Source organism: Lynx canadensis, chromosome A1 (assembly GCF_007474595.2).
Source record: "Lynx canadensis isolate LIC74 chromosome A1, mLynCan4.pri.v2, whole genome shotgun sequence".
Classification (NCBI taxonomy): Eukaryota; Metazoa; Chordata; class Mammalia; order Carnivora; family Felidae; genus Lynx; species Lynx canadensis.
In genome coordinates this window covers 10,066,554-10,093,344 of record NC_044303.2, presented here as the reverse complement: position 1 = coordinate 10,093,344, position 26,791 = coordinate 10,066,554, and the positions used below count along the sequence as shown (strand labels likewise).

The 26,791-nt window shown below is 48.2% G+C and overlaps 1 protein-coding gene across 1 annotated transcript in view; it reads right to left on the bottom strand.

Annotated features, from left to right (window-relative positions):
- Nucleotides 1-10,445: 10,445 nt before the first annotated feature.
- LOC115509266 overlaps nt 10,446-26,791 on the bottom strand; it is a 39,983-nt gene continuing 23,637 nt past the window's right edge. The window contains 10 exon segments of the mRNA XM_030308930.1: nt 10,446-10,563; nt 10,906-11,018; nt 12,971-13,155; nt 16,709-16,850; nt 17,425-17,495; nt 18,922-19,017; nt 20,225-20,309; nt 23,965-24,089; nt 24,701-24,831; nt 25,707-25,873. Coding sequence (XP_030164790.1) covers nt 10,446-10,563; nt 10,906-11,018; nt 12,971-13,155; nt 16,709-16,850; nt 17,425-17,495; nt 18,922-19,017; nt 20,225-20,309; nt 23,965-24,089; nt 24,701-24,831; nt 25,707-25,873 — 1,233 coding nt within the window.

Here is a 26,791-nt window from a genome sequence, read left to right as displayed (position 1 = left end):
TCTGCGGACTTGGCCCTTGCGCTTTGCCCCGGAAGGAGCACCTCCCCTGAGATCTCTGCGCGCTCAGCTCACGGGGCCGCTTCAGCGCCTCTGGGCCCTCGTGTGCCGTGCGCTCCCGACGAACGACGAACGGCAGGGACGGGGACAGGCCGACTCCCAGGTCTCTGATTTCCGTGTCAGAGTGAAAAAGGGTGCCATGCCTCAAAATGGAGCCCACAGGAGGAGGCCGGGCTAGAGGGGGGCGTGAGGAGAGCTGAGGGGAGCGAGAGGAGAGCGGAGGGGGGCGTGAGGAGAGCTGAGGGGGGTTTGGGGGGACCTGAGGGGGGCGTGAGGAGAGCTGAGGGATGTGAGGAGAGCTGAGGGGTGCGTGAGGAGAGCTGAGGGGGACGAGAGGAGAGCTGAGGGGGACGAGAGGAGAGCTGAGGGGGACGTGAGGAGAGCTGAGGGGGGTGTGGGGGGACCTGAGGGGGGCGTGAGGAGAGCTGAGGGATGTGAGGAGAGCTGAGGGGGATGTGAGGAGAGCTGAGGGATGTGAGGAGAGCTGAGGGGTGCGTGAGGAGAGCTGAGGGGGACGAGAGGAGAGCTGAGGGGGACGTGAGGAGAGCTGAGGGGGGTGTGGGGGGACCTGAGGGGGGCGTGAGGAGAGCTGAGGGATGTGAGGAGAGCTGAGGGGGATGTGAGGAGAGCTGAGGGATGTGAGGAGAGCTGAGGGGTGCGTGAGGAGAGCTGAGGGGGACGAAAGGAGAGCTGAGGGGGATGAGAGGAGAGCTGAGGGGGGCATGAGGGGACCTGAGGGGGGCGTGAGGAGAGCTGAGGGATGTGAGGAGAGCTGAGGGGGATGTGAGGAGAGCTGAGGGATGTGAGGAGAGCTGAGGGGTGCGTGAGGAGAGCTGAGGGGGACGAAAGGAGAGCTGAGGGGGATGTGAGGAGAGCTGTGGGATGTGAGGAGAGCTGAGGGGGGTGTGGGGGAACTGAGGGAGGCACGAGGGGACCTGAGGGGGGCGTGAGGAGAGCTGAGGGACATGAGAAGAGCCTCAGACTCCTCTCCTTTGTTGCCCAAACTGGCTGTGACATCCTGACCTCTCTTTTTAATGTTTATTTATTCTTAGAGAGAGAGAGAGAGACAGAGCATGAGCCGGGGAGGGGCAGAGAGCGAGGGAGACACAGAATCCGATGCAGGCTCCAGGCTCTGAGCTGTCAGCACAGAGCCCGACGCGGGGCTTGAACTCATGGACCGTGAGATCGTGACCTGAGCCGAAATCCGACGCTTAACCGACCAAGCCACCCAGGCACCCCTGACCTCTCCTTTGAAAAGCAAGTGAAGATTTATTAGCTTATGTAAGAAATGAGGAGCCCTGTCAGGAACATGATCTGTGTGGGCTTCAGCTTGGGGTTGTTCTCAGTGGCCCAACAGATCCCTTTGTAGGCTCGTTTCCGGGGGCTGGTGGCAGCCCCCGCCCCGCACGTGCCCTCCCCCGACACTATGAAACAAAGCAAAGCCAGGACTGGCCACGTGTGGATTTCCACTTCCAACCCTGTTATTCCGAAGAGGTCTTTGTGTCATACAACTTTACCGTTTCTGTGAGGAATGGGGTTTGAAATCCACTCTTGACTAAAACTCTGGATAGCACGTGAAAGGGAAAAGACTCAATGCTCGGCTGCAGTTGAGATTCAGGAAGGTCCCAAGTAGGAAACAGGTGGAGGCAATGGGGCAAGGACCAGGAGACACCAGATGGACAGAAGGGAGCACCCAGGATGCTCGGGGTTCGTGCTGGTTTTCATGCTCGTGGCTGAAACAGGTGCTTCTGATTTCCAGGGCCTGTGTCCTCAGTGGGACAAAAGATACGTATATTAAGGCTGACATGGGTCAAACAAGGAGAAACCCAACTTCCTTTGATCCACATGACGCTCACCGCTGGACCTCTGCCGGCAGGCTCTCGTGGGACGCATGCAGTCACTAGAGGTAATTTAGGGTTCCAGTTTACTGCTCACTTTCCTAAGTTTACGTGTGGGAGAATGTTCTGCAAACACAATGTCCGTCGTTTCCTTACATTTGCTACAACCGCTCTGCTCTCAGAAATCACTAGGGAACTTTCTGGGGCTAAGTCGAGTGATCTTTCGGGCCTCCTCTCTGCTGGTGGCTCTGTGGCACTCAGTGTCCCCCATCTGTTGCTCCCCTCTCACTGGCCCGGAAGCCAGCAGTCTGAAATCAGGCTAGGGGTGGGCGCCCACTCCTTCCAAGGGCTCTGGGGGGAAGATCCTTCCTTTCCTCTCCCAGCTTCTGGTGGCTCCAGGGGTCCATTGGCTTGCGGCCACATCTCTCTCCCTTTTTCACATCGTCTTTCCCACGTGTCCCTTGATCTCTTGTACCTCTCTTCAAGGACACTTGTGATGGCATTTAGGGCCCACCCAAATAATCTGGGGTCATCTCCTCCTCTCATGATACCGAGTTTAATCACATCTGCAAAGACCCACTTCCCAATAAGGTCACATCCACAGGCTCTGGGGATTAGAACTTGCTAGCTCTGGGTGGCCATCATTCAGCCCACTACCGTGCCCCACGGTGGATGAGAAAAAATATTGCCTATGTCTTTCTTGCAATATTTTCCTGTCTGTGTTACACCAGAGAGAAATCTCCCAGATGAAACGTGCCTGCTTTGTTGTTGTGTAGGAATATGAAGCCGGTAATTAAAATTTGTAAGCCTTTCGAAATACCTCTGATGGTCATAAGGATGTCCGCAAATGACATCTTTCTTTGTGAGAGTCACCACAACAGGAGGCAGAAATGAAAGGGGAGACTGGAAAGTGTGTTTCGGGATGGGAGGTACAGGAAGGCGTGATACACTGAGCCAGACAAATTATTTCAGACTAGCATCTAAACTATAGAATATTCTCTTTGGGATCCTGGAACTGACGGGAAGGGGAGGGCAGGCCCAGGTTTAATCTGAGCAGAAAGGGCAAGAGGTGGTTTGAGGGATGGAGGGTAGAGGCTGGCCTCAGGGAGGGACCTGGGAGTAGTCAGGATTCAGGTAGGACAGAGTGGCTTCCAGGGTTTGGAGGAATATTCCTGTCCCCGTCCTGAATCTCACGGGCATCTGGCCAAGTATCTAGGAGCTATAGCTGGCCTCCCCTGAGTGAGCGCCTGGAGTGGAGAAAAGACCCCGGTTCCTCTTTGATGGTCCCCTACCTTCTCCCAGAGCATCCTGAGAAGACAGACAGATTGTGCTCCCAGGCTCAGCCAAGTGGTGCTACGCTGAGTTGTCCCAAACAGAGGAGAGAAGACAGTGCCGCTATTCTAATACCGCTGGTTAGAGACTGGGGTCCTGACTGGGCTTCACACTCACGGTGGGTCCCTCAGTCCAGAGTCCTCAGCTCCCTGAAACCTGGTGGTAAGACTTGGGCAGGAGAAGGAAAGACCGCTCAGGCTCTGAGCCTGTCATAATCCCAGCTCTGCTTCCTGGAAGAGTCCGTCTGAAGGACCACCAGTCGTCTCGGCTAAAATCAGTCGTCTTGGCTAAAACCAGTCATCTCAGCTAAAACCAGTCGTCTCGGCTAGCAATAAAATGGCCCTTGTTTCCATCTTCCATTATTCCCTGTTGTGGGTCTCCCTCTGGGATCTCACCAGAAGGGGGGGTTACTGGCGGGCCGAAGTTGGATCCCCCGGGGCCCCTGCTCGAATGCCAGGCACCATCAGCATCTCGGACCGTATCAAGTCTCATCCTTCCTACCAGCTGCCCACCCCACCTGCTGGTCCACGATGCCTCACGCTGTCCTTTACTTACAAAGGGAAGAGGACAGATGTAGGAATCTAGAGACATCATCGGTCCCAGACCTGGCTCTTGCCACCTTCTTGCTTATTATCCTGAGCAAGTCGCCTCTCTGTTATGGACTGAGTGTTGGTAACACTCCCACATCCATAGGCTGAAGCCCTGGCTGCCCTGTGGGGGTGGTGGGAGGTACTGCCTTTTGGAGGTGATCGGCTTGATGTGGGGTCAGAGGTAAACAAATCTGCTTAACGGTCATGAATCCAGCATTTCCCAAACTTACGTCAGCAAGGACCGGTGGGTAATGGCTGGTTTATCTCCGCTCCCGTTGTGACCGCCAGTGGACAGGTGAGAAAGCAGGATTCTGGCTGCAGAGGTAGGAAGAGTGGGAAGGGGGGAAAGAAGAACCGGGTCAGAAAAAAAAGGCAGATGTTTTCCACTGCTTTGCCCCATTTTCTCCCAACAAGTCCAGACCCACTGGAAGTTGCACCTGGAGGTATCTGGAACCCCGCTTGACATGATTTATAAGATAGGGTTTTGTTTTGAATGCCGCTGACTTCATATAATGGCATTATTTCCTCAAGGGATTAGTTAATGGAGGGAACACTGCCCTCAGCAAAACAGCATTAATGCAGAGCTCTCAATTTAAAATAGTACCAAGTAGGCAGGCTAGAACCCTGAGGATTAAACTCGAAATGTTATGGTCCAAAAATAAAGGATTAAAAATGAGTACTTCATTAAAATGGGGAGAGATCCAGTGTTTGAAGGTTTACATAAAGCAGGATGGGGAAAGGGGTCCGGCCAAGGTGGGTTGGTTGCTCAGGAGGCTCAAAGATTCCAACACGGAAGGGCAAAATGCGGGGGTGGGGTGCACACAGCTCCCCCTGCCCTTTGTAGCAGGTGAAGATATTCAGGCTTAAGGGATAAGTAGTAATATACTCTGGCCCATCCGCAAGCTGATGATAAAACTGAGAGTGGGTCCTCTCTGTGCCTCTGGAGCCTGGGTCCAGTAGGAAGGAGAAAACTCGGGATTTAAATCCATGTCAGGAAGAAGGGAAGGAAGAGGGAAGGAGAGAGGGAAGGTGGGGGAAAGGCAGGCAGATAGGCATAGTTTGCTAGTCTGAGGCAGTGGGAATCAATTGTCTAGCTTTCGGAGACACGGAGAGGATTGTTTGTCTACTCAGCACCCTCCTCTTCTCCAGGGAACAGTCCTTGGCATCACTGTGGCTCTACGAGACCAGCCATTTTTAAAGGAACCAGGCTGCGGCCCTCACTCGGTCTGAGCCAAGGTAAGTGCTGACTCAAGATATGTCAGCAAGTCCCTTTGCTAGGGCTGTGAGACTTAGAACCCCAAGAGAACCTGACATCAGTCTCTCTGTGGAGTTCAGGCTACAAATTAAACCCAGAGACTGTTGTGGCCATGTTTCCTGCACCGTGGACAGAACTGGTCTGCAGAGAGAGAGAGACAGACAGAGAACAGACAATATCACAGGGACAAGGATGGGACGTTAGCCCTGATGGGGCTTTTAAGTTCTTGGTCATAATGTTTCCCATGGTTCTACAAACCAACAAATTTCTCATTTTGCCTAAGCTTGGATTGCCTAACGGGTAGCCAGGAGCCAGGAGGGATGCACCTTCCCTAGGCTGCTTCAAGGTTAAATGATGCCCATGAAGAGATCAGCATAGCAAGTGCTCTGTAACTGGTAGTCGCATCATTATTCTTTCTCTACCGCTGTTGGGATCTCTGAGGGGGCTGAGAGCTTTCAAATGGCTGCTTTAGAGCCACACTTGGAAAGGACCCGGCAATTGGCCTTCTGATATTATTCCTGAAACTTGCTTTTCTCTACCCTGAGAGTCTGCGTTGTTGGTTAGAACTTGTGGCCTCTGAATTTTCTTGCGCCATTTACTTAACTGATAACCATCAGCCGGTCATTTAAACTCCCAGAACCTCACTTTCCTTGTTGGTGAAATGGGATAATCACAGTACCTATCCATAGGGGTGTTATTAGGAATAAAGGAGATAATACGTCCAAGGTCTTAACTGAGGCTTGCCTGGCACAAAACAGACTTTCAAAATTGTTAGTTATTTTTTTTTACCAACAGCGTCCCTTTCCTCTCCATGGTCCCACCCCACCTGGGGGCAGGAGGTGTCGGGGACACCTGGGTCGTGACGGAGCTGCAGCCCATCGGCTCTGTGCTGTCTGCACTCAGTGAAATCGAGGCTTCCGAGGAAGAAAAACCTCGAATCTGACCCGTGGGCTTCACTTCAAGCTCTAATTGTTTTGGGAGGAAGCCCACATTGGCAGACATCATTTCTTGTTTTGTTCTTCTTGGGCCCCGTCGGGCAAAGGTTACTCTGAGTCAGTCAACTGGATTAACTGGGGAAGAAGAATTTGCCAAGAAAAGAGCACCCTGGTCTCTTCAGAGCCCAGACACGGAAACTGCTATGTGATCAGTGCTCCTTCTGGGCGGCTTCGCTTCCTCCTTTTTCCTGTGCAGGACAATTTAAATTCAACAAATCCGAGCCGATAATAGGCAAGTCTGGTTTCTCCCCGACAGCCGACATGCAGGCGACCTGGTGGCACCGGAGGGTCTGGTAGGTGCCGGGCCACCCCAGCTCAGGCGTTCTCCGGGAAGGCTGGTTCCTCTCCAGCGGCAGCTTGCAGGAGAAGGACCAGATGAGCGTGTGGATTCCTCAGGCACCTGCTGCCTCCCGCTTAACCGGAAGCCCCCCCTTCGGCACGGTGGTCCTTCCCATCACAGCACCGCTTCCATTAGCAAAAACATGCGCGTGCTCCTCTCTTCGATTTGACCCTCTGTCACCAGCTCTTCTCCCTCCTGCTGAATTTGAAACACCTTGGAAAGCCTTCTACTTCCGCCCCTCAAAATCCTTCCTTCCGTGGTCAAGTCCTTGCCACGGTCACCTCCCCCCAGACTCTGTGCCAGCACATGGAGCTTCTCACACTCCCAGAACTCCTCCACCTTTCTCTCTTGCCCTGGGCCTTGCCTCATGCTCCTCCCTCCCTCCCTCCGCCCTGCCTTTCCCTTTTAATTGCGGTAAGACACGCATAACACACAATTGACCATCTTAGCCTTCGTTAACTGCAGGACAGTTGGGTGGCGTTAAGCCCGTTCACCACCACCCATGACTGGAGCTCTTGCATCTAGATCCCCATTAGACAACAGCTCTGTACTCCCCTCATCCCCCAGCCCCTGCACCCACCGTCCTACTCTCTGTCCCTATGAATCTGACTCCTCTCAGTCCCTCATGTAAGGGCAGTCGTACAGTCTTCGTCCTCCTGGGTCTGGCTGGTTTCACTCAGCTGAATGTCCTCAAGGTGCCTCCGTGCTGTAGCGGCAATTCCTTTTCCAAAAGTTCTCTTTCAATTGGCTGAGTTCTACTCAACTTTCAGGCTGGGGTGTGAATGCCTTTCCTCCAGGAAGCCCTCCCCTCCGTGGGCCCCCCACACTGATGTTCCCACAATGCTTTGCACCCCTGCTGTCAAGGGGCAGCTAAGCGGTGAAGGGTGGGGGAGCCTGGAGACTACCCCCTGCTTCCCTGAGTGTGGACTCCTTCGGGTCACAGACTCCCTCCTACTCCCACCGTGTCCCGCACAGAGCGGTGCTCAACGAATAGTGCAGCATGAATGCTGAACAAACTCCTTGGAAGTACTCACTGATGACTTTCAGCAAAAATCTCGAGACCAAGCCTGAATGTTCTTGATCTACCAGGGACAGGAGGTACACTCACCTACCCTTTGCTGGAGCATGGTTGTCTCTGTGGGGCTATTCTCTGTCTCTCTACTGGATTCCGTGGCCTCGGGCGGCACCCCCTCCACGTCTCTGAGAGCCCAAAGGTACCCTTTCCCTCTCTCCGTTCCATGCACAGCCACTGGGTCATCCGCTCGCCTTCCTGGTACCGTGTCTCTGGAGATGATTTCCCAGTCTGCCTCTCCCAGCCTCACTTCGCCCTACACAGCCTGGGAGCCATCTACTCTTGGCCACTTGGCCACCCCTCTCCGTGTAAGTGAACTCCAGCCAGCGTGTGTTTCAGCAAGTTAACACTAGCGCCATCACTCGGGCCCGCATTCAGGGGAGGACGCTTGATTCCACGATAATCTGCCCCCAGCCAACAGCTTCTACGTAGCGTCTGGAGCATTTTACAATTATGCTTTCCTTTCTGTGCTCAGACCCGAGCCCTTCTCTGCGGCATGGCCTTTCACAGAGCAGTGGTACCACGCGCCTGCCTCGCCACCGAACAGTGGTCTGACTTTGGGCAAACTCGAAGCCTCGGTTTCCTTATCCGTAAGTGTGGATAACACGTCGTACCTCTCCAGGATGTTGTGAGGACCAAACAAAATAATTTCGTGATTCCCACCTGACTGTCAGAGGTGGCCCCGGACAGAAGACCCTCAACATTTTTTGGCGTTGAGTAAGGCGTGTGCTATTGGAGAAGGCCGGGCCCCACTCAGAGAAGGTAGGTGAGGTAGCACCAACGCGGGTAGTGCAGTGACAGGATCTTCTCCCTCCTCCTTGCTGCTCGTGGTCTCTGCTTCTTGTCCTCAGTGCTACAGCCAAGCCGTCCAGGGAAAGCGTCAGTGAGATTTGTAGGGGAATCCTTGCCGCTCCAAGGCTCACATACAACAGACGCCCTCCTGATGGAACTCGCGGATTGACTGACTGACTCTGTAAACACCTGCCAGATGCCCGCAGCCTCCCAACGATCACATCTGGCAGATGGCACGTCTGCTCCCAATGGCCGAGGGTTGAGTTGTACACTTAACAAGGACCTTCTGTGTGTGTTCCCAGACCTGTTTATGCCAGTGGGACATTTTACTGCAATTATATATTTATTTAAATGAGATGAAAATGTGCCCAAAACCTTGTAAGAACTGAGATGAATTCTTTGGAAAGACTAGAGGAAGGGTGATATTGAATTGAGGATAGATGGGACAACTTTTAAAGCTTGGCGGAAAATTGTAAAAAATCTAGGAGTCCGCTGTGCTCATATTGTTTTGCAAACACCTTCAGGTTCTTGCTGTACTTAAAAAAAAGCAAAAAAAGGGGCGCCTGGGTGGCTCAGACTGTTGTGCGACTGACTCTACTCAGGTCACGGTCTCACAGATTGTGAGTTTGAGCTCCATGTCAGGCTCTGTGCTGACAGCTCAGAGCCCGGAACCTGCTTTGGATTCTGTGCCTCCCTCTGTCTCTGCCGCTCTCCCGCTCATGTTCTGTCTCTCTCCTTCAAAAATAAACATTAAAAAAAAAAAAGCAAAACCTGAAAGTCATGTAACGGATTTAAGGAAGACTGTGCTGAACTCATCTCTTAGTTGAAGAAAAAGCCTTGGCCCAACATCCAAAGATTGGGGAATGGGTGTACATTTCACTGTTGCAAGTTGAAATAAAACATTTACTGTACGTACGTTGGTTCCCTGCCTTAGAAAACATACATTTTTCAGTAGCCCAACAACCACAGGTGTTGATCCAGTTGGATGAGAGTATTTCCACTGGTTCCCTTCCTGGTTGGGACCTTCGAGGCAGCCCCGCTCTGGCCTCTTTCCTTCACTGTTCACAGCTCCCCCTTTGCATTCCATTCTTGAGGCCAGTCAGCAGAAAGAGGTAGAGAAACAGCTCTGTGTCCAGAGCCAGCTTCCATGCCAGCCCACTCGGAGTGGACGGAGCGAGTGTCGGTGGCATCTTACTGCTGGCTTATGCTGTTTGGAAGCCTTGCCCCGCCCCACACCCATAACACTCTCCGGTGATGGACTGCAAGGTGTCCCTCAAAGCTCAGATGTTGGAGCCCTAATCCCCAGTGTGATGGTATTTGGACACGGGGTCTTTGGGAGGTAATTAGGGTTGATGAGGTCATAGGATCGGTGCCTTCACAAGAAGAGGAAGAGACATTGTTCGTGTTTCACCCCATGAGGACACGGTGAGAAGGTGGCAACTGAAAGCCAGGAAGAAGGCCCTCACCTGGAACAGGATTGTCCAGAACCTTGATCTCAGACTTCCACCCTCCAGAGCTACGTGAATGAATGCCTGTGGCTTAAGCCGCTCAGTCTGATATTTTGTGACAGCAGCCTGAGCAGACTAATGCTCCCAGGAGGGGAAACTAAAACCCAAGCAGGTTCTGCGAAGGTGAATAAAGAATGACACCGATTCTGCTGCTGCCCACGATGACAGTGATGAAGACGCTGGTGATGTCAAACCCCACGTGTCTGAGGACAGAGGATCCCCTCCCTTTCCCTCTCCGGACCTACACACTGTCACGCTCACCAGCTCGTTGGATTGCAGACCCACGTGGGAGATCTCCATGTGTATAACAGGAAGTTTAAGTGACTTGCCTGAGGTCACACTGTTTTCAAAGACAGACCTGTAACTCTAATCCTAGTCCGTGTCATTTTCCAACTGGCCAAAAATTCTCCCAAAGCCAACTTTAGATTCGTGGCTAAATGATGCCCATGATGGATGGTGTTTCTGTGTGTGATGCTCTCCAATTTTGATAGCATCTGAGACATGTTCCTATGTGACCCCCTGAAACAGAGATTGCTAGCTGTCTACCAAAAATCCTTTGTTCCTTTCCTCCTTGGTTACAGAACTCTGAACTCCTCTTGCAGCTAGGTGTGGCCCACGTGACTGCGTTCTGGCCAACAGGATGTAAGCAGCAGTGTATGGGACCTCCTAGAAAAGTCCATAAAGGTTGCTGATCTGGCTGGGAGGTGCCTCCCCTTTGTCTTGGACGTCTGTTCGCCATGCCTCTGTTTCTTCACACTGTCTGGAAGGTGGGAGGCCCTGGCAGCTATAAGGTGGTAGGGAAGACAGAAACCGGAGCTAAGATAGTGGGTAGAAGTATGAAGAAGGGGTCTGGGCTCCTGATGACCTAGAGCCACTGCACCAAGGAACTGGGCATGGCGGGATGGTGTCGTCACTCACACAGCCCCACGGCCTAGATCTAAATCATGCAGGCAGGATGTTAAACTGGTGAGATTTGAATGGTGACCTCATTATACTCACAGGCTGCGGGGCTTAGGGACAAGTGACTCATGCTGATGGCAGAGTAGCCCAGGATGCCTCAGCCAGGACAGGCCGCCTTACTTCAAGGGGGCCCTCGCTTTGACCTGGCTGTTCCTGTTTGGCTCACCTGCCATTGCAAAATGCATACCATTGATTTATGTCTTGTTTCAGTTCAACTTCAAGGATGGAGTCTTCTGGAGAGCAAGGCTTAGGCGTTTTTTCAGGCCGGAAGAAGGAACACTTGTGGGAATGGGAACCCAGGAGCATAATGGTGACAGGGAACAGAGATAGCTTGTCAGTTACATGCATTTTTCTGTGTTGGAACAAGACACAGGCTGGCTGAATCCGTTAGAAAACAAGAGCATTTTCCCCCGAGCTTTTACTCAAATTTGAAACCACCAACTCCTATGTGATATTTTCCAGGTGAATGATTTTCTGCATTCCATCAACTTACTTCAGTTGTGGTTGTGTTTGATCTGCTGGTATTCGGGAAGAATCGCTACTGACACCCAGAATCCAATCAACACATTCGGTTTTGCAAAACAGACATTCAGAGAAACATAACATTTTTAGAGCTGGAATAAAACTCACAGATCAGCTAATCCCGCCTCTCATTTCACAGATTAATGGAAGTGATTGCTGGAGGTCACGCAACTAATGAAGGTGAATTTAACAGCAGAACTCAGGCGACCCTACCTCATAAACACTTTATTCTGCAATTTCACAGTTTGGGGTCCCATCGAATGGTCCAAATACACTATATAAGGGCTCAGGTTCTTTCCTTTTGCCCTATTTCTCTGGGAAAGAATTTGCAGACTGTTTCCTGGGGGTACCAGCAGTCAAATTGGACAGAAAAATAAACACAGATGCACCTAATGGTCTACCAGCAAAGACCAAAATCCATCCTGGAACGGACTGCCCCACTCTCTTTCACCCTCAGAGAACCAACATCATGTCAATGATCTGTTTTGATTTCTGGAACCGAGCGGCTTCCTCCCCACCCTGCCTCTTCCTTTTCCTCCTCTTCTCCCTCTTCCTCCTGCCTTGCCCTCCCTCCGCTCCCTTCCTGTTCCTACATTACACTTGCAGTGGGATTTCTCTCTAAGACTGCCTTCCAGCCAAGCACTCGCCTGGCTTCTGAGCACATCAGCATTTTTCCCTTCCTCTCGCCTTCCTTTCTTCCCTCCTCCCTCTGGGCTTTTGTTTTCAAATGGCGGGCCCATCAAAATTAATGAACTCATTTATTTGCTCCGTATCAAACGCACACTGAAATTATTGTATTTCTAAATAGACCAATGGTGCTGGGTAGACACATTCTGATCTCCTGAGGGCTACCACCGCACCTCTTTGTTACCTTGGGAATGCTTATGAGAACAGGATCGTGGAAATGTGAGAGGCCTCTGACAAGACAGAAGGTTTTCTTGATCTATGCCTGCCCAGTCCCTTTATTTCCTATTTTGAACGTGTTTGGGGCTCTACACAAAAGTCAGCGACGAGGTCATACCGTGTGATCAGTATTCCAGGAGGCTGCCAAGGAAAAACCCGAGACACATTATTTTGCTGGCAGAGCAGGTGTTCTGCTTTGAGTTGTAACATAACCAGTGAGCAATAGCTCATGAAATGACCTTCTTTTCAATTTATTAAAGGGCAAGCATTTCTTGGAAATCCATATATTTTCACTAAGCTCTAAATCAAGACTGCATCTACCAGGGCCCTCTTAAAATCTCTTTCTCCAGTTTTGACTTTCATAGACTGGGGCACTAACCCATTCATTTCTTCCTTTCACTTGGAAGCCAAGCTTCTGTGTGTATTTCTTAATAGAGAGTGTGTGCCGTGGGCTGAATTTGCAGTGTCTGTCCTTCTCAGATGTGACAGCTGGGCTGAGCATGATCCTGGGTCTCCTTACATTCCAAGGCCATGAATAATTGCCTTTTTATCAGTCAAAGGAGGACAAAGTCAAGCGACGCTAGGGGGATGAGCTTCAGTCATTCCCACAGATGCACCCACAACCACCCCCTCCCCCACCCTACCTGGTCGGAAGCACGATCTCGGGACACACTTTAAATCTCTATGTTTACTTGTTCTCTGGGTCATCCCCTGACTCTTTCAGTCTGCAGTTTGTATTCCATGCTGATCTGCCTGGAAGCCACAAAATCCGAAAATGCAGGTGAATTGGATGGACCAGGACCAACCTTAGCCTTTTCCTCCACCACACTGTCTCGCTCCTCCTTTCCTTTGTGCATAGCAGCAACATCCCCTTCCACCACTGGGGGAGCAGGCATGCTCTGGGGATCTGTCAAAATTTCATAGGGCACTCTAGGGTGGCTCCGGGAGGCAGGAATGAAAATATCCCAGGGGCTATGCTGCCCAAAGGTTCCTGGAGGAATAGAGACAAATAAGCATAGTACAGAAGCTAACCTATCTTCTAATCAGAGCAAAGCTTACTGCTAAGGTTGCTAGGTCAACCTAATCAAATTTAGTTCTGCTTCTGTGGTTCCGTAAGAAACAACTCCAGGGCAGTTGGCTCTGGAGACTTGAGCCTGGAATGCCTCCTACAGAATGCATCACATGGGTGCATAAGTTACTCAGTACTAAACTAAGGACGGACAGGATAAATTCTAAATAGTTTTAGCACTTGCTGCAAGGAATATCAGCTAGGGACACAAGCTGACCTGCTGAAATAGGTACAGAGTCTCTGTACATAGTGAGTCAGGTGAATCTCATTACTTTAGCCCACTCAGGCTAGGCCCTTCCCTGTGTTCTGAATTGTTCCAACCAAGATATGACCCTATGATAACACATTTCCTTACCAAACTCACTGCATTGAGTCTAGGTGAGCTCTCTAAGTTGAAATGTCTTTAATTTTGCCAATTTTTGTGAACGTAGGCTGACGTTAAGGTATAGACTGAATTTTGTTTCCTGCAAAACTCACATGTTAAAGCCCCACCCCCCAGTGCAACTATATTTGGAGATAAAGCCTATATGGAAGTAGTTAAGGTTAAAACGAGCTCATGAGGGTTGGACCCTGATCTGACAGCGATCTGATAAGAAGAGACACCAGAGCCATCTCTCTGCCACGCAAGGATACAATAAGATGACCCTCTGTAAGCCAGGAAGAGAGTTCTCTCCAGAACCCGACCATGTCAGCACCCTGATCTCAGACTTCCAGTCTCCAGAACCATTCTGATGTAGGAAAAGAAATGCCTATTGTTTCAGTCACCCAGTCAACAGTATTTGTTAGGCAGCTTGAGCTGACTAATACACTTGGCCTTAGAGAAGATATGTAGCCCTGAACTGAGACTGAGGAGGCAGCCAGGTAGGATATTCCATACCTATGTACGCCCCATCTCTGCTCCATAGGCACATGGTGCAGTCAAGGGAGGATGAGAGCAGAAACTATTCTTCTATCAGCTCTAAACTAATGAGATAAAAAGGGAGGAAAGATGCTCCAAAGCTGTTCCAGCATGAAAGGGACATTGAATCAATATGTCAATGCTCCATTAATGATGGTTGGAATGTAGAAGGCAGGTCAATCTTCTGAATTATCCTTGGTACCATTCTCTCCCTACCTCCTACCACATCACACCCTCCAAGTTCTCCAGCGCCAGTCCCAAGATATCAAACAAGATACGCCGAAAACCATCTTATGGGTGATAGGTCTGGGGGAAAGATCAAGATAGTGTAAAGAACAGCCCCACCAGAGTTCAGGTTGTGCCCTTAGCACTGACTCCTTTCAATTCAGTAAGAAAAAAAGGTGGGGGGACACCTGCACCTGGGTGGCTCAGTAGGTTGAGTGTCTGACTCTTGATTTCAGATCAAGTCACAATCAAGTCAGGTTCGTGGGATCAAACTCCGTATCAGGCTCTGCGCTAAGCGTGAAGACTGCTTAAGATTCTCTCTCTCTCCCTCTGCCCCTCTCACCTGTGCTCTCTCTCTCTCTCTCAAATTAAAAAATAAATTTAAATTTAAAAAGTAATAAAAAGATTAAATTTACCAAGTGTCTAAACTTAAAGGAAAATACCAGACCAATTCACGGAAGACGATGATCCATTTACAAGAAAAATGAAGACTTCCAATGGCTTCCTTTAGTCCTGTGCAAGCGGTACATACATCTTGTTTTTCCCAACAGTAGGATTCGGGATTACAATCCCGTTTTCCTATTTTGACTAATTCAGAGGCCTTTTGAGAGGGTTGATTTGATCAAAGCAATGGGAAGTATTTTAACTCTTACAAGTTCTTGAACTCTAAAATAGACGGTACTCGTGACGTCACAACACTGACATGGGCCGTGCGGAAGGTCACATCTAAATCAAAAGAAAGAACACACCTGAGTACAGTGGGAGAGTTAATCACCACAATGTTAGATGCCATACAGCAGTTTCATGGGATGGGGTCAGATCTGGGTGAGTGTCCAGCAAGGGAGAGGTACCGGTGTGGCAGTCATTGGTTTTGCTACACTAACTGCTAAGTGTTTATTGAGCACCTAACTACGTGAAAGACCCCATGCCAGGTCCAAAGACATATAAAATGGGTCCCTTGCAAGCTGCTTATGCTATGGTTTCCCTCAGTGCTTAGGGTTTGGAAAGCATGCAGGAGTAGACAAGTAATCAAAAGTGATTTGTAAAGTAGCCTGGCAAGTGCTATGCACCCAGTACTTGGAATAGAAGTCGGAGGCTAGGCAGGTGGCTCTTACTTCTAAATTCCAATTTCTCTTGCTGTAGCGTTTAAACTTCTGTGGGGAACAAGAAAAGGTGACTAAATGGAAGTCTGTATTTACCTCTATATTGGCCTTCCAGAAACGTGTTTATTGGGATTCTATACAGCCATTTAAATATGTTAGATTCTAAATATGCCGAACGGAGTTACATGTGCTTTTTTGGAAAGTTGTCTAAGGGATGCAAAGGTAAAAAACAAGTTCTGGAAATTATGTAGTGGGATATAGGTGCCCCTGTATATATATATGCATAGAAACTTTCTGAAAGAAAATTAAGATTCATTCACAGTGTTCCCAGGAGGCAGAAATGGCAGGTCAGGTGGTAAAAGAGGTCAGAGTAGCAACTAGTGCTTTTCATTTTCCATTCTTTGGTGCTCTCTGATTTTTTGCTAATCTTGAGCAAATCTTTTTACAATTGTATGAGAGGGTTTTAAATTTTTAAACATTTTTGTACCACCAAAGCAATGTTTCCATAAGACAGAATTTCTGGAATACAGATTTCCAAAAATAAAAAATAATGCACATTTATAACCTCATCTACCAAGAGATAACATTTGTGAAAGCCTTGGTGTGTGTCTTTCCAGACTTTCAATCTTCCACGTATTTCTTCGTTTTAACAAAGAATCATGCTCTCTTTATTTTTAAGATTCATACTTTAATGTTGTCTTGCGATCTGAATGTTTTCATTTAATAATTTACCGAGAATATTTTTCCTGTGAATACACCTTCATTTACAGCACTGTTCTTCAAAGACTGGATGGTATTCCAGTGTATTTGTCATACCATCATGTACTGAATCAATCCTCCTTATGTTGGATATCTAGGTTGCTTCTAATTATTCTCTTTCTCCCTTACGAACAATGTATTGATTCACCTGAAAACTAAATCTTTGTGCGCATGTCTTATTATTTCTTATGGCCAAATGCTTAGAAGTAGGATTGCCGGTTTGAAGCTTTCGATATGTAGAGTCAACTTACCCTTCCGATAGCATACACCAATTTGCTTCCTAGCCAAGAGCACATAGGAGTGCCCATTTTCCTGTATCCTTGCCAAGCTAAAAATATTTGTTTCTAAACCCATTCTTAAAGGGTTTTATAGACCGCCTCCCCCTACCCCCCATCCTCACTGGTACAATTCCATCTTACCAACCAGAATATTAAGTTAAAACTGAAGCTGTGCTCATTATGGTATTTAACATGAAGTGTTTATTGTCTACTCTTGGGGGACTGCAGCTCGGGTCCCTGCAGGCCATATTCTTTGATGTCATAGACGTGCACAAAGCCTTCCTCATCGGCCACGTAGGCGAGGGCATCTCTTGCTGTCACTGCGATGCTGCTGACCTGTGCTTTGTCTCTGGACTGAAAAACACATGCACATGGTCCATCACACACACACACATTGGGTCCATCATACACACACACACACACACACACACACACACGGCCCATCACAGATGCACACGGGGCCCATTGCCGATAAAGCTGACTTGTCAGACAATGGCAAGTGGAATGCTGCATCCCATTTGCAGTAAGAACTCATCACTGTGCCTGTGTTAATCTTTCAGCAAGATAGGGTATGCTATATAGATAATCAAGCTAAAAACTTGGAACCCAGAAGAGTCGCTGTGTTGCACAGTCAGGCTAGTGTCGATAAAGAAAAAAACGGGTGCCTGGGTGGCTCAGCTAGTTAAGCGTCCGACTTCAGCTCAGATCACGATCTCACAGCAGTGAGTTCGAGCCCCGCGTTGGGCTCTGTGCTGACAGCTCAGAACCTGGAGCCTGCTTTGGATTCGGTGTCTCCCTCTCTCTCTGCCCCTCCCCTGCTCGCACTCTGTCTCTCTATCTCTCTCAAAAATAAATAAACACTAAAAAAATTTTTTTAAGGAAAAAAAACAACAACAAACCCCAAGCGTGGAAGTTATTTCCAATCGACTGTCCAACTTATAGGAGTGAGGTTTGCAATGGGACGGGCCCCACCGAACAGCCTCCAGAAGGTGACAGAACCTGTGAGGAGAGGAGAGCAGGAAGACCACCGGGGGTGTGCACTTCGCCTGTGCCTCCGAGTCTCCTGAGACTTTGCTGCCAGGCACTGCAGCCTCGTGACACCAGGGGCCTCTTCTTATATCCTTGGCTAGAATTATCTGTGAATATAGGGGAAGAGGGTCCTCTTCGTGGGTTTTGAATCAAAGGGCTCAGTGGCCTTTTCTGTCTCCACTAATCTAGGCAACTTTCCTGATGAGAAGGGCAGATTCGGCTATGGAGGAAAGGTCTGGAAGTTAGAGCTGTGGCAATAATCAGTGCGTGTGTGTGCGCGTGCGTGTGTGTGTGCACGCACATGCATGTGTGTGTAAGTACTTATTTTAAACACACTGTGGGGCCTGCCTAGTCAAAGGGATTCTTGGGCCGGGGGGGGTCTTTGTCGCCTATCAGCCACAATTCTTGAATGTGTGAACACATGGGTGTTCATGTAGCAAGCCTTTGTGAAGTGGGGACCCCATGCGTATCACTTGCTCTTGGGAGTTCCCTAAATTACGAGGTTGAAGTTTCCTCCTCTTAGGGCCAAGGGGGCTCTGTGATCCCACCAGGCAAAGCAGAAGCCATGGATGCCTCAGTGTGGAGGGTGGAGAGGAACATCCAAGGGCATCTGCAGCTTTGGGGCTGGGGCCATGGGTCCAAAGTCCAGAGGACATAGCCTCCCTAACTACCTAACGAGAACACGAACGACCACCCCGGGATCCGTACACACAACTTGAGCTTCCCCTCTGCAACCGGAACACAGGTGGCTGGCTGTTTTCAACTCATAATTTTAATTAAAATCCTGGAGCTTTGGAGCAGGACTGTGGCCCACTTGTTACATTTTACTAAAGCCTGAGGGTCATGTCATTTGTGTAACGTCGCCTCACTAGTTAGTGGCAGATCTGGATTCAGAAGCTCATCCTCAGGCTCTCAGGGGAGCCCTGGCTTCTTCCTCCTAAAACGAGCAGGATACATAGCTGATCTACACTTAGGATGCTTTGTTCTTCTTAAGGCTCTTCCGTCAGGCTGCCTGTGCTTACTCGTGGCTCTCCCCTTAAAAGGCTGTGCTTGGTGTTCATTTAGCCTGACTACATGATGTCCTCGGTGACCCACTTCACTTGTAGAGGCCTCTGAGTGGGCAGCTGAGGCGAGGAAACTTGATTTGGAGGAAGTGAGAGTCAGGCCCTCACTCCCTGGGTGATCACCTCCCTGGCTGGCAGGACCGGGGCCAGAGCAGGTAGGGTAAGGGCTTTAGTCAGCCTGGGCTCCAAGGACAGAGCGGCTGGAAGGAGAGATAGCAGAGGTTGTGGAGGGGAGTAGTGAGTGCTTAGGGACCCTCCCTTTCCAGATCCAGGCCTGCAGTGGCCAAATATTAGAAAAGAGCAGCACAGCCCCTGCGGGAAGCTACTCTTACCTTGGGGCCCATTGGTGATTAGGGAAGTGGCCACTGATTCAAACTTGGCTGCTCGAGTCTTCAAGAGGGCAAGACAGGAAATGCTCCGATCTGGGCCTGGTGACCAGGGAGAGTTTGGGTGTGCTCACAGCCCTTTCTCCCACCTTCTTCTGTAGCTCTGCCCCCCAGCACACCCCCTCCCGCACCATGGGCCTGAAGCAGGAGCTGTGCACACAGGGGCGTGGACATGCTGGCGTCCTCGCTGGTTAAGAACCAACCCAGGTAGGGGCGCCTGGATGGCTCCGTCTGTTGAGCGTCCGACTTCAGCTCGGGTCATGATCTCACAGTCCATGAGTTCGAGCCCTGCATCGGGCTCTGTGCTGACAGCTCAGAGCCTGGAGCCTGCTTCAGATTCTGTGTCTCCCTCTCTCTCTGCCCCTCCCCCCTAATGCTCTCTCTCTCTCTCTCTGTCAAAAATAAATAAACATTAAAAAAAATTTTAAATAAAAAGAACCAACCCAGGTAAAGTCAGGTGTGAAGGCAGATGGCCCTGGCATCGCCCAGGACCCTGGGACTTTTGGAGAGAAACAAGGATTTAGGAGGCTTTGCCCAGGACTTTACAGGTGCTTCTCAAGAAGTCCCCACTCCCTAGAAATTCTTGGATTGAAATAATACGAATTAACCATTATGTCACCTCTTACACTTACCAAGATATAAAACCATGCGAAATCCTATGGTACTGGATTATTAGCCCCATGGTCAGAGAGAAAGCGGAGACTTAGAAAAGTCAGAAGCTTTGCTCAAGGCCAAAAAGATGTCCATTCTTTCATTCACTTGTTTTTGATGAACATGTGTTAAATCTCTGGTACAGCCCCGACATTGTGCTGAGAGCAGTGGATAGAAGGAGAGGCAGAGGGCCACACTGAGGCAAAAGAACTACTCCCAGGAACGAACGGGATGCTGCTGGCACATGCAGGACGGGGCTGGTTGTGTATGGAGAGGGGAGAGGTCAGAGAAGGCGTCTGAGGGGAAGCAGCATTGAATCTGGAATCTTGAAAGATGTCTCGGGCACTGGGCAGAGAGGGCTCTCTACGAAAAGTCGTCAAACTCTATCTTCTCTGTACAGCCAAGGGTTGGGATACGTTCTAAGTCCACCTCCCTGCTTCCTCCCGGTCTTCCACTCCCCCTGCTATACTTTAAGCACCATCGACACAGGAGCCACATCTGTCTTTTTTTTTTAAGCCACTTATCTGTAAATCCTCTCACCATGCTTACTACATAGAACTCAAATATTTGCTGTTAAATAAAAATCCTGCAAACTTACTTAGATGAAACCTGTGAGAACCACAAAGAACGTTGCTACTTGAGGTTGTGGGCAAGGAGCTCTCTTTACGTTTTTCTCCTTGAGTCTGTGGGCATCGGGGTACGTGGCCCAGAATGAAGGTGCCATGAATGGTCTCATGTAAATAAGGGGCTATATAAATAATGCGGCTGGTGCTGAAGTTAAATACAAGGGGTGCTGTCTCACTACCATGGGGGTACCCATGAACCAGGCTGTTAATCATTCAGCAATACTTACTTTGGCCTCTGAGCTCACCACAGTGGACATGATAGACTCAGGCCATGCCCTCAAGCAGAAAATGATTATAATTAGGATTATCTATTTAATGGACACTTTCTATGTGCCAGGCACTGAGCTAGGCATGTTCTCAACATTCCTGTACTTTAATCATCACAACAATCTTAGGTGGACATTATGTTTCTGATTTGACAGGTGGTGAGACTGTTTTAGAAAGAATTACATTGCCTAAGGCACACAAATTAACACACAGAAGGGCTGAGATTCAAACCCAGATGTGTTCACATCCAAAGCCCATGCCCTTGATATTGGATTTTGTAGTTGTCTTTGGAAGGCTGAGGATTCTTAGAAGCAGGATGGAGGGTCCACCCACATGGCGGTATGGCTCTTGCCCGTACCCAATGCCTGGGATATACCTATAGTGATTAGGCTAAGTGTTACCTTACTCTCAGTTTATCAGGTCCTTGGGATTATTGACACAAGGGGGGGACAAATGGGGGGCAGGTAAAAGAGGGGGATATGCAGCAAAGATAAAGTCCCTTCACTTTGCCCACATTCGTCCTGCAGAGGGCCTGCAGTCCCAAGAAATGGGTCTGCATGTCACTTCCCTACTTTCCTCAGGGAGAATTTCACTTCCCTAAACCTCAATCTTCTTCATCTGTGATATGGAGACAATACTTCCTATTTCATAGAGTTTGGCCAGGAGTAAGTGAGACACCATGTGAATTGCGCTACATGACCTTGCAGTGATAGCTGAATGGGGACGATGAACCTACAGTTCATGGCACAGAGACGCTCAACAAATGGTAGCTTTCATAATCATTTGTTACTGAACTCTCTGGCCTCAGTTTCCTCATCTGTGAAAACGGGTACAATAGCACCTATCTCTTAGGGTTAATGTGAATGCTAAATGAGGTAAAATATTAAAAGCACTCAGGAAAATACATACAGGATTAAATATATTATTTATATAATATTTGTATATTGTTATATTAATTATAATTCTATTAATAGTAGATACTATTTAAGTTATTATATTTATGAAATATTATATTGTTATAATAGACAAATATCATTATTTACAAACAAGAAAATATTATTATATTGTTTTCCTAGTTAAAAAGCCTTAGTATCTAAGAACTAATAAATGAATTCAGCGTAATAGCAGGATACAAAGTCAACACACAAAAATCTGTGCATTTCTACACACAGACAAGAAACACTCTGAAAAGGAAATTGCAAAAACAACCCCAGTAGACTAAAAAAGAATAAAATACTTAGGAATTAACTAAGGAAGTGAAAGACTTGTACAACGAAAACAACAAATAAATTCAAAACATTTATGTTATGAAAGAAATTGATAACCTAAATAAATGGAAACATATCCATGTTCATGGATTGGCAGACTTAATATTGTGAATACTACCCAAAGTGATCTACAGACTCAATGCAATCTCTATCAAAATCCCAATGATGATTTTTGCAGAAATAGAATACCTATCCTAAAATTCGTATGGGATCTCAAAGACCCCGGATAGCCAAAATTTTTTCAAGATTTTTTTAATCTTGAAAAAAAAAAAGAGCAAAATTGAAATTCTCACACTTTTTGATTTTAACATTTACTGTAAAACCACAGGAATCAAAACAGTGTGGTACTGGTATAAAGACAGACATGTAGATGAATGGAATAGAATAAAGAGCCCCAAAATGAACCCTGACGTTTATGGTCAAATGATCTTTGACAAGGGTGCCCAGATTGTTCAATGGGGAAAGGAGAGTCTTTTCAACAAATGGTGTGGGGAAACTGGAATATCCACATGCAAAAGGATGAAGTTGGACCCTTATCTAACGCCACATACAAAAATTAACTCAAAATAGATCAGAGGACTAAACGTAAAACCTAAACGAGAAAAACGCTTGGAAGAAAACACAGGCCAAAAATTTCATGACGTTGAATGTGGCAATGATTTCTGGGCTATGACACTAAAGGCACAGGGACAAAATTAAAAATAGACAATTTGGACTTTGTGAAAATTTTGAAAAATGTACATCAGAAGACACTACCCAGAGTAAAAGGGCAACCTATAGAATGAGAGAAAATATTTGCAAATCACATATCTGGTAAGGGATTCATATCCAGAATATAGAGAGAACTTCTAAAACTCAACAACAACAAAAAAACCCCAAACAACCTGATTCAAAAATGGGTAAAGGGCTTGAACAGATGTTTTTCCAATAAAGATATACAAGTGGCTGATATGCACATGAAAAGATGCTCAACATCACTGATCTTTAGGGCAATGCAAATCAAAATCATAATGAGATACCCCCTCATACCCATTAAGATGACTATTAAGACAAACAAACAAACAAATGAAATAACAAGGGTTGGTGAGAACGTGGAGAACTTGGAAACCTGTGCACTGTCGGTGGCCATGTAGAATGACAGAACCACTGTGGAAAACAGTACAGAGGTTCCTCAAAAATCTAAAATAAAACTGCCACACGATCCAGTAATTCTACTTCTGGACGTATACCCAAAAGAACTGAAAAGCAGGGTCTTGGAGAGATACCGGCACACCCATGCTCACGGCAACGCTATTCACAGTGGCTAAAATGCAGAAGCAACCCAAGCGTCTACTAATGGGAGAAGGGATAAGCAGACTGCGGTACATCCACAATGGAATATTATTCAGCCTTAAAAAGGAAGGAAATTCTGTGATATGCTACAACAGGGTGAAACTTGAGGACATTACATTAAGTCAAATAAGGCAGTCACAAAAAAGACAAATATCGTATGATTCCACTTACACGAAGGACCTATGGTAGTCAAAATCGTAAACATAGAAAGTATCATGGTGGTTGCAGGGGATGCGGGGAGGGGAGAATAAGGACTTAGTGTTTAGGGGTGACAGTTTCGGTTGGGGATGATGAAAGGTTCTGTGGACAGGAAGTGGTGATGGTGCGCAGCCACGTGATTGTGTTTAATACCACCCAACTTTTGTGGTGTGTGTGTTTTACCACAATAAACAAAGAGGAAGAGGAAAGGAGGCAGAGGGGAGGGAGGGGGAGGAAAGGGAAGTGGAGGAGCAGAGAGAAAAAGCCTTAGTCTCCCAGTGAGCTGACTGCTTTCCTGGATTTTAGCCTGGTTGAAATCTGCCTCTCTCTTTCACTCTCAAATTCTTTCTCTTTGTTGTGAAGGAAGATGTAACAATCCCAAATGTAAGGAAGAACGAAGCTAAAATGTTGGAAAGTCAGCAGAAAGGATGTGTTTCCAGCTCATTTGGCTTTGCCTGCTCAATTGCCTCTCTCTCTCTCAGCTCCCCTCTCTACTAAGAATGACTTCAGAAGAATTGTCCAGACAGTTTTCCAAATAAGATGATGACCTCTTAACCAATCCCATGTGAAAAAGACCACTGGGTTCTTTGACCTTCCAGAAGAGCCAGGACTGCTCTTTCCTGGAAGGGTGGGGAGCTTTCACATACTTTCACCTCGTTTTTTGCAATGTAGAAATGTGAATTATTGGTAACGATGGCTGGCTTTGCATTTGGGGAGCAGAAAAGGAGTTTCTCAAAGCCAACAGTCACATAACTTGAAGCAATAAATGCTGCTGCAAACAGGGTTTTAAATTAGAGCTGCAGGCTAAAAGGTCAACATCGCATTCTTGGCCAGTGACTTTATTTTCATTTTAATGGCAATGAAAATAATCTTTTAGAAGGAAATGCCATCACTTTTTCCCCAAAGGTTTTTAAAACTTTTAGGCACTCTGGGAAAGAGCTTCATAGAAGAATCTTTTTTGTTATCGTAAAGGGGGTAGGAATAGACTGGATAGTAAGTCTATAGGTAAGAATTTCTTTTTAATCTCATGGTGCTTAGTGGTTTCCGTTGCTAGCCACTGCCTTCCGGAGTGTCTCTCTCGCAGTCCAGAGGCTGATCACATTGCTTTACCATTATTTTACTTACTGGGCATTCATATCTTGTCTCTGAATTTAGACTCTGAGCCCCCTGAAGGCAGGGTCAGGCCTCACATCTCTCTCTCATCTTTTCTATGCATCTCCCTCAGGGTTATGCCCATGGGAGTGGTTCAAAGATATTTTCTGATCAAGTAAGTCATTAGAACTTTTCCTTGGCTAGTAAGTTATCAAATGCCTAAAGCGGGGATTGCAGGGTAGGGTTCTCTGAGGGTTTGCTGCTTGGGCTTCAGGAAATGCAAGAACTTACCAGTTTTATGCAAAATCACCAGTGCCTTGTGTCTCCCCTGTTGGGGCTCCATGGGTATGAGGTAGTGGGTCCCCTGGCTGTTGGCAGATGAGTGGCTGCAGACTGCGACTTGGGAAAGATAAGCCTGGACTCTGGAGGTAGGGCAAGGACTGGTAGGAAGCCTTTGGCGGCTGTGGGTTCCCATGGTTTTCCATCCAGCACAGCCAGCCATGAAACTGATAAATTAGTGTGTTTTTCAAATGGTTCATGACTTGGAGGGAGAGGGGTGTGGTTACCAGCCCCAGGACCCAGCCCTGGACCTGCACATAGCAGGAGCTCATCAATATGTTTTGAATGAAGATGTGAATGAATGGGCCCATGATCACATTAGCAGTGAGAGGGAGTCTTGAAGAAATGGAACCAGGGTAGAGAAATTAGAGAGAATGGGGTGGGAGAGTGGGGAAAAGTTTTGCAATAAAATATACAAGTAGTAAGGACTGACCCATGTGGGGGCGTGTGGGGGATCATGGGACCCTGGGGGCACCCGAAGGGCTAATGCGTGTGGTGAGGGTGGCATTAAGCTTGAGGGCACACAGCTGAGTGACACATCAGGAGATGATGTTTGAGGTGGGATGGGGGGCAGGAGTGATAGCTGGGGAAAGGAGCCCATAAAGAGTGGTATTAAAGACACAGGGCTAAAATCGACACTGTAGCAGAGACCAAGGGGCTCAGCAGGAGAGACAATCCTTCATGTGGACAGTGGATGAGACAAGGCTCCCAAAGGTAGTGGGCAAGGCTGTGAGATAGGCTCTAATGGATGAGTGCCTGGGATATGGACTGAGCTAGCTAAACTCTTAAGCTCCCTCCCAGCTTTGGGAATTTCCATTTGACAGGTTAAACCTGAAACCAGGCTAATCCCTTCTCACCTGGATGCTGTCCAGAACTGAGATTTCTTTAGCCGATGAGCCAGGAGTCCAAGCCTGCTGGGACCTGTGCGGAACGGCCATGGAGCCTGCCCCTCACCTACCTGTTCTTTCTTCTGCAACCATGAGAGGGGCTGGGAGTGTTCAGCTTGCAGTAAATGTGGCCTGAGATGATGTTCCAAATGATGACCTCTCCATCGTAACTGGAAGTCATGAGAAGAAAAGGTGGGCATTGAGCCACACAGAGGATGTCCTCTTTGTGCCCATGGTTCTGAGAAGGAGAGAGATGGAGAGGGACAGGGTAAGAAATCAAATTCTCAATCACCCATAGATAGTTCTCCTTCATCTGATCCCTAAGACAGAGGATGCAGACGGGTTCCTCCTCCTGTGCTTGCCCACGATGGAGACTCACCTAGAACCTCATGACCCAGCCCCAAGGATCAGGGCATCCTTCCAGGCAGGAGTCTGTGTACAGGTCAGCCAGAGAGGTGCTGCCTCTCCTTGGGTCAGTTCTACTACCTTCCCCAGGGAAGTGATAATCCTAGCAGCTTCCTGACCTCCCCACACAGCTGGCAAATGGAGTGTTTGCAGGGAGCCCTGGTTGGGGCTGAAATGGTGATGGCAATGGGATAATGGAAACCAGCTCTGGGCCAAGGTGATTTGGCTTCCCAACAGCTCAGTTCTAAGTTCCAGAGTGTGCTGTCCCTTGACTTGATTCCTACAGGGCTCCCATCTGCGGCTTACACATGCAGTTAGGAATTTAGATCACCTACTCTCCTCAAAAGGAGGATTTGGATATGGATCCTTGAGAAAGATGAGAAACCAAAATGGAGTTTTTTGAGGGCAGTGCTGCAGAGAGCTTAAAGAGCTCCGGGCCACAGTCCCTCAACATCCTCACTGGGGTACAGTTTCCATGTGAAGAGACTTGGCTTCTCCTGGTGCTGTAGAGGCATCATTTCTCCCTTGCTCTCACATACTTTCCACAGAGTGTCCCCTGGGGACCTGTCCATGTCATCTAAGATGTCCCTTCTGCCTGAAAGTGGCTGGGAAGGTGGTGGCGTAAGACAGTTGGAAAAGAGAAGGTCAATGGCTCTCTCTTTCCCACAATCTTCTGCCAAATCCTGTCTCCTTCTGTGACTTGTGACCATGTATGTCTGGGATCCTCCTCCTCCTGTGATCCCCCACTGCC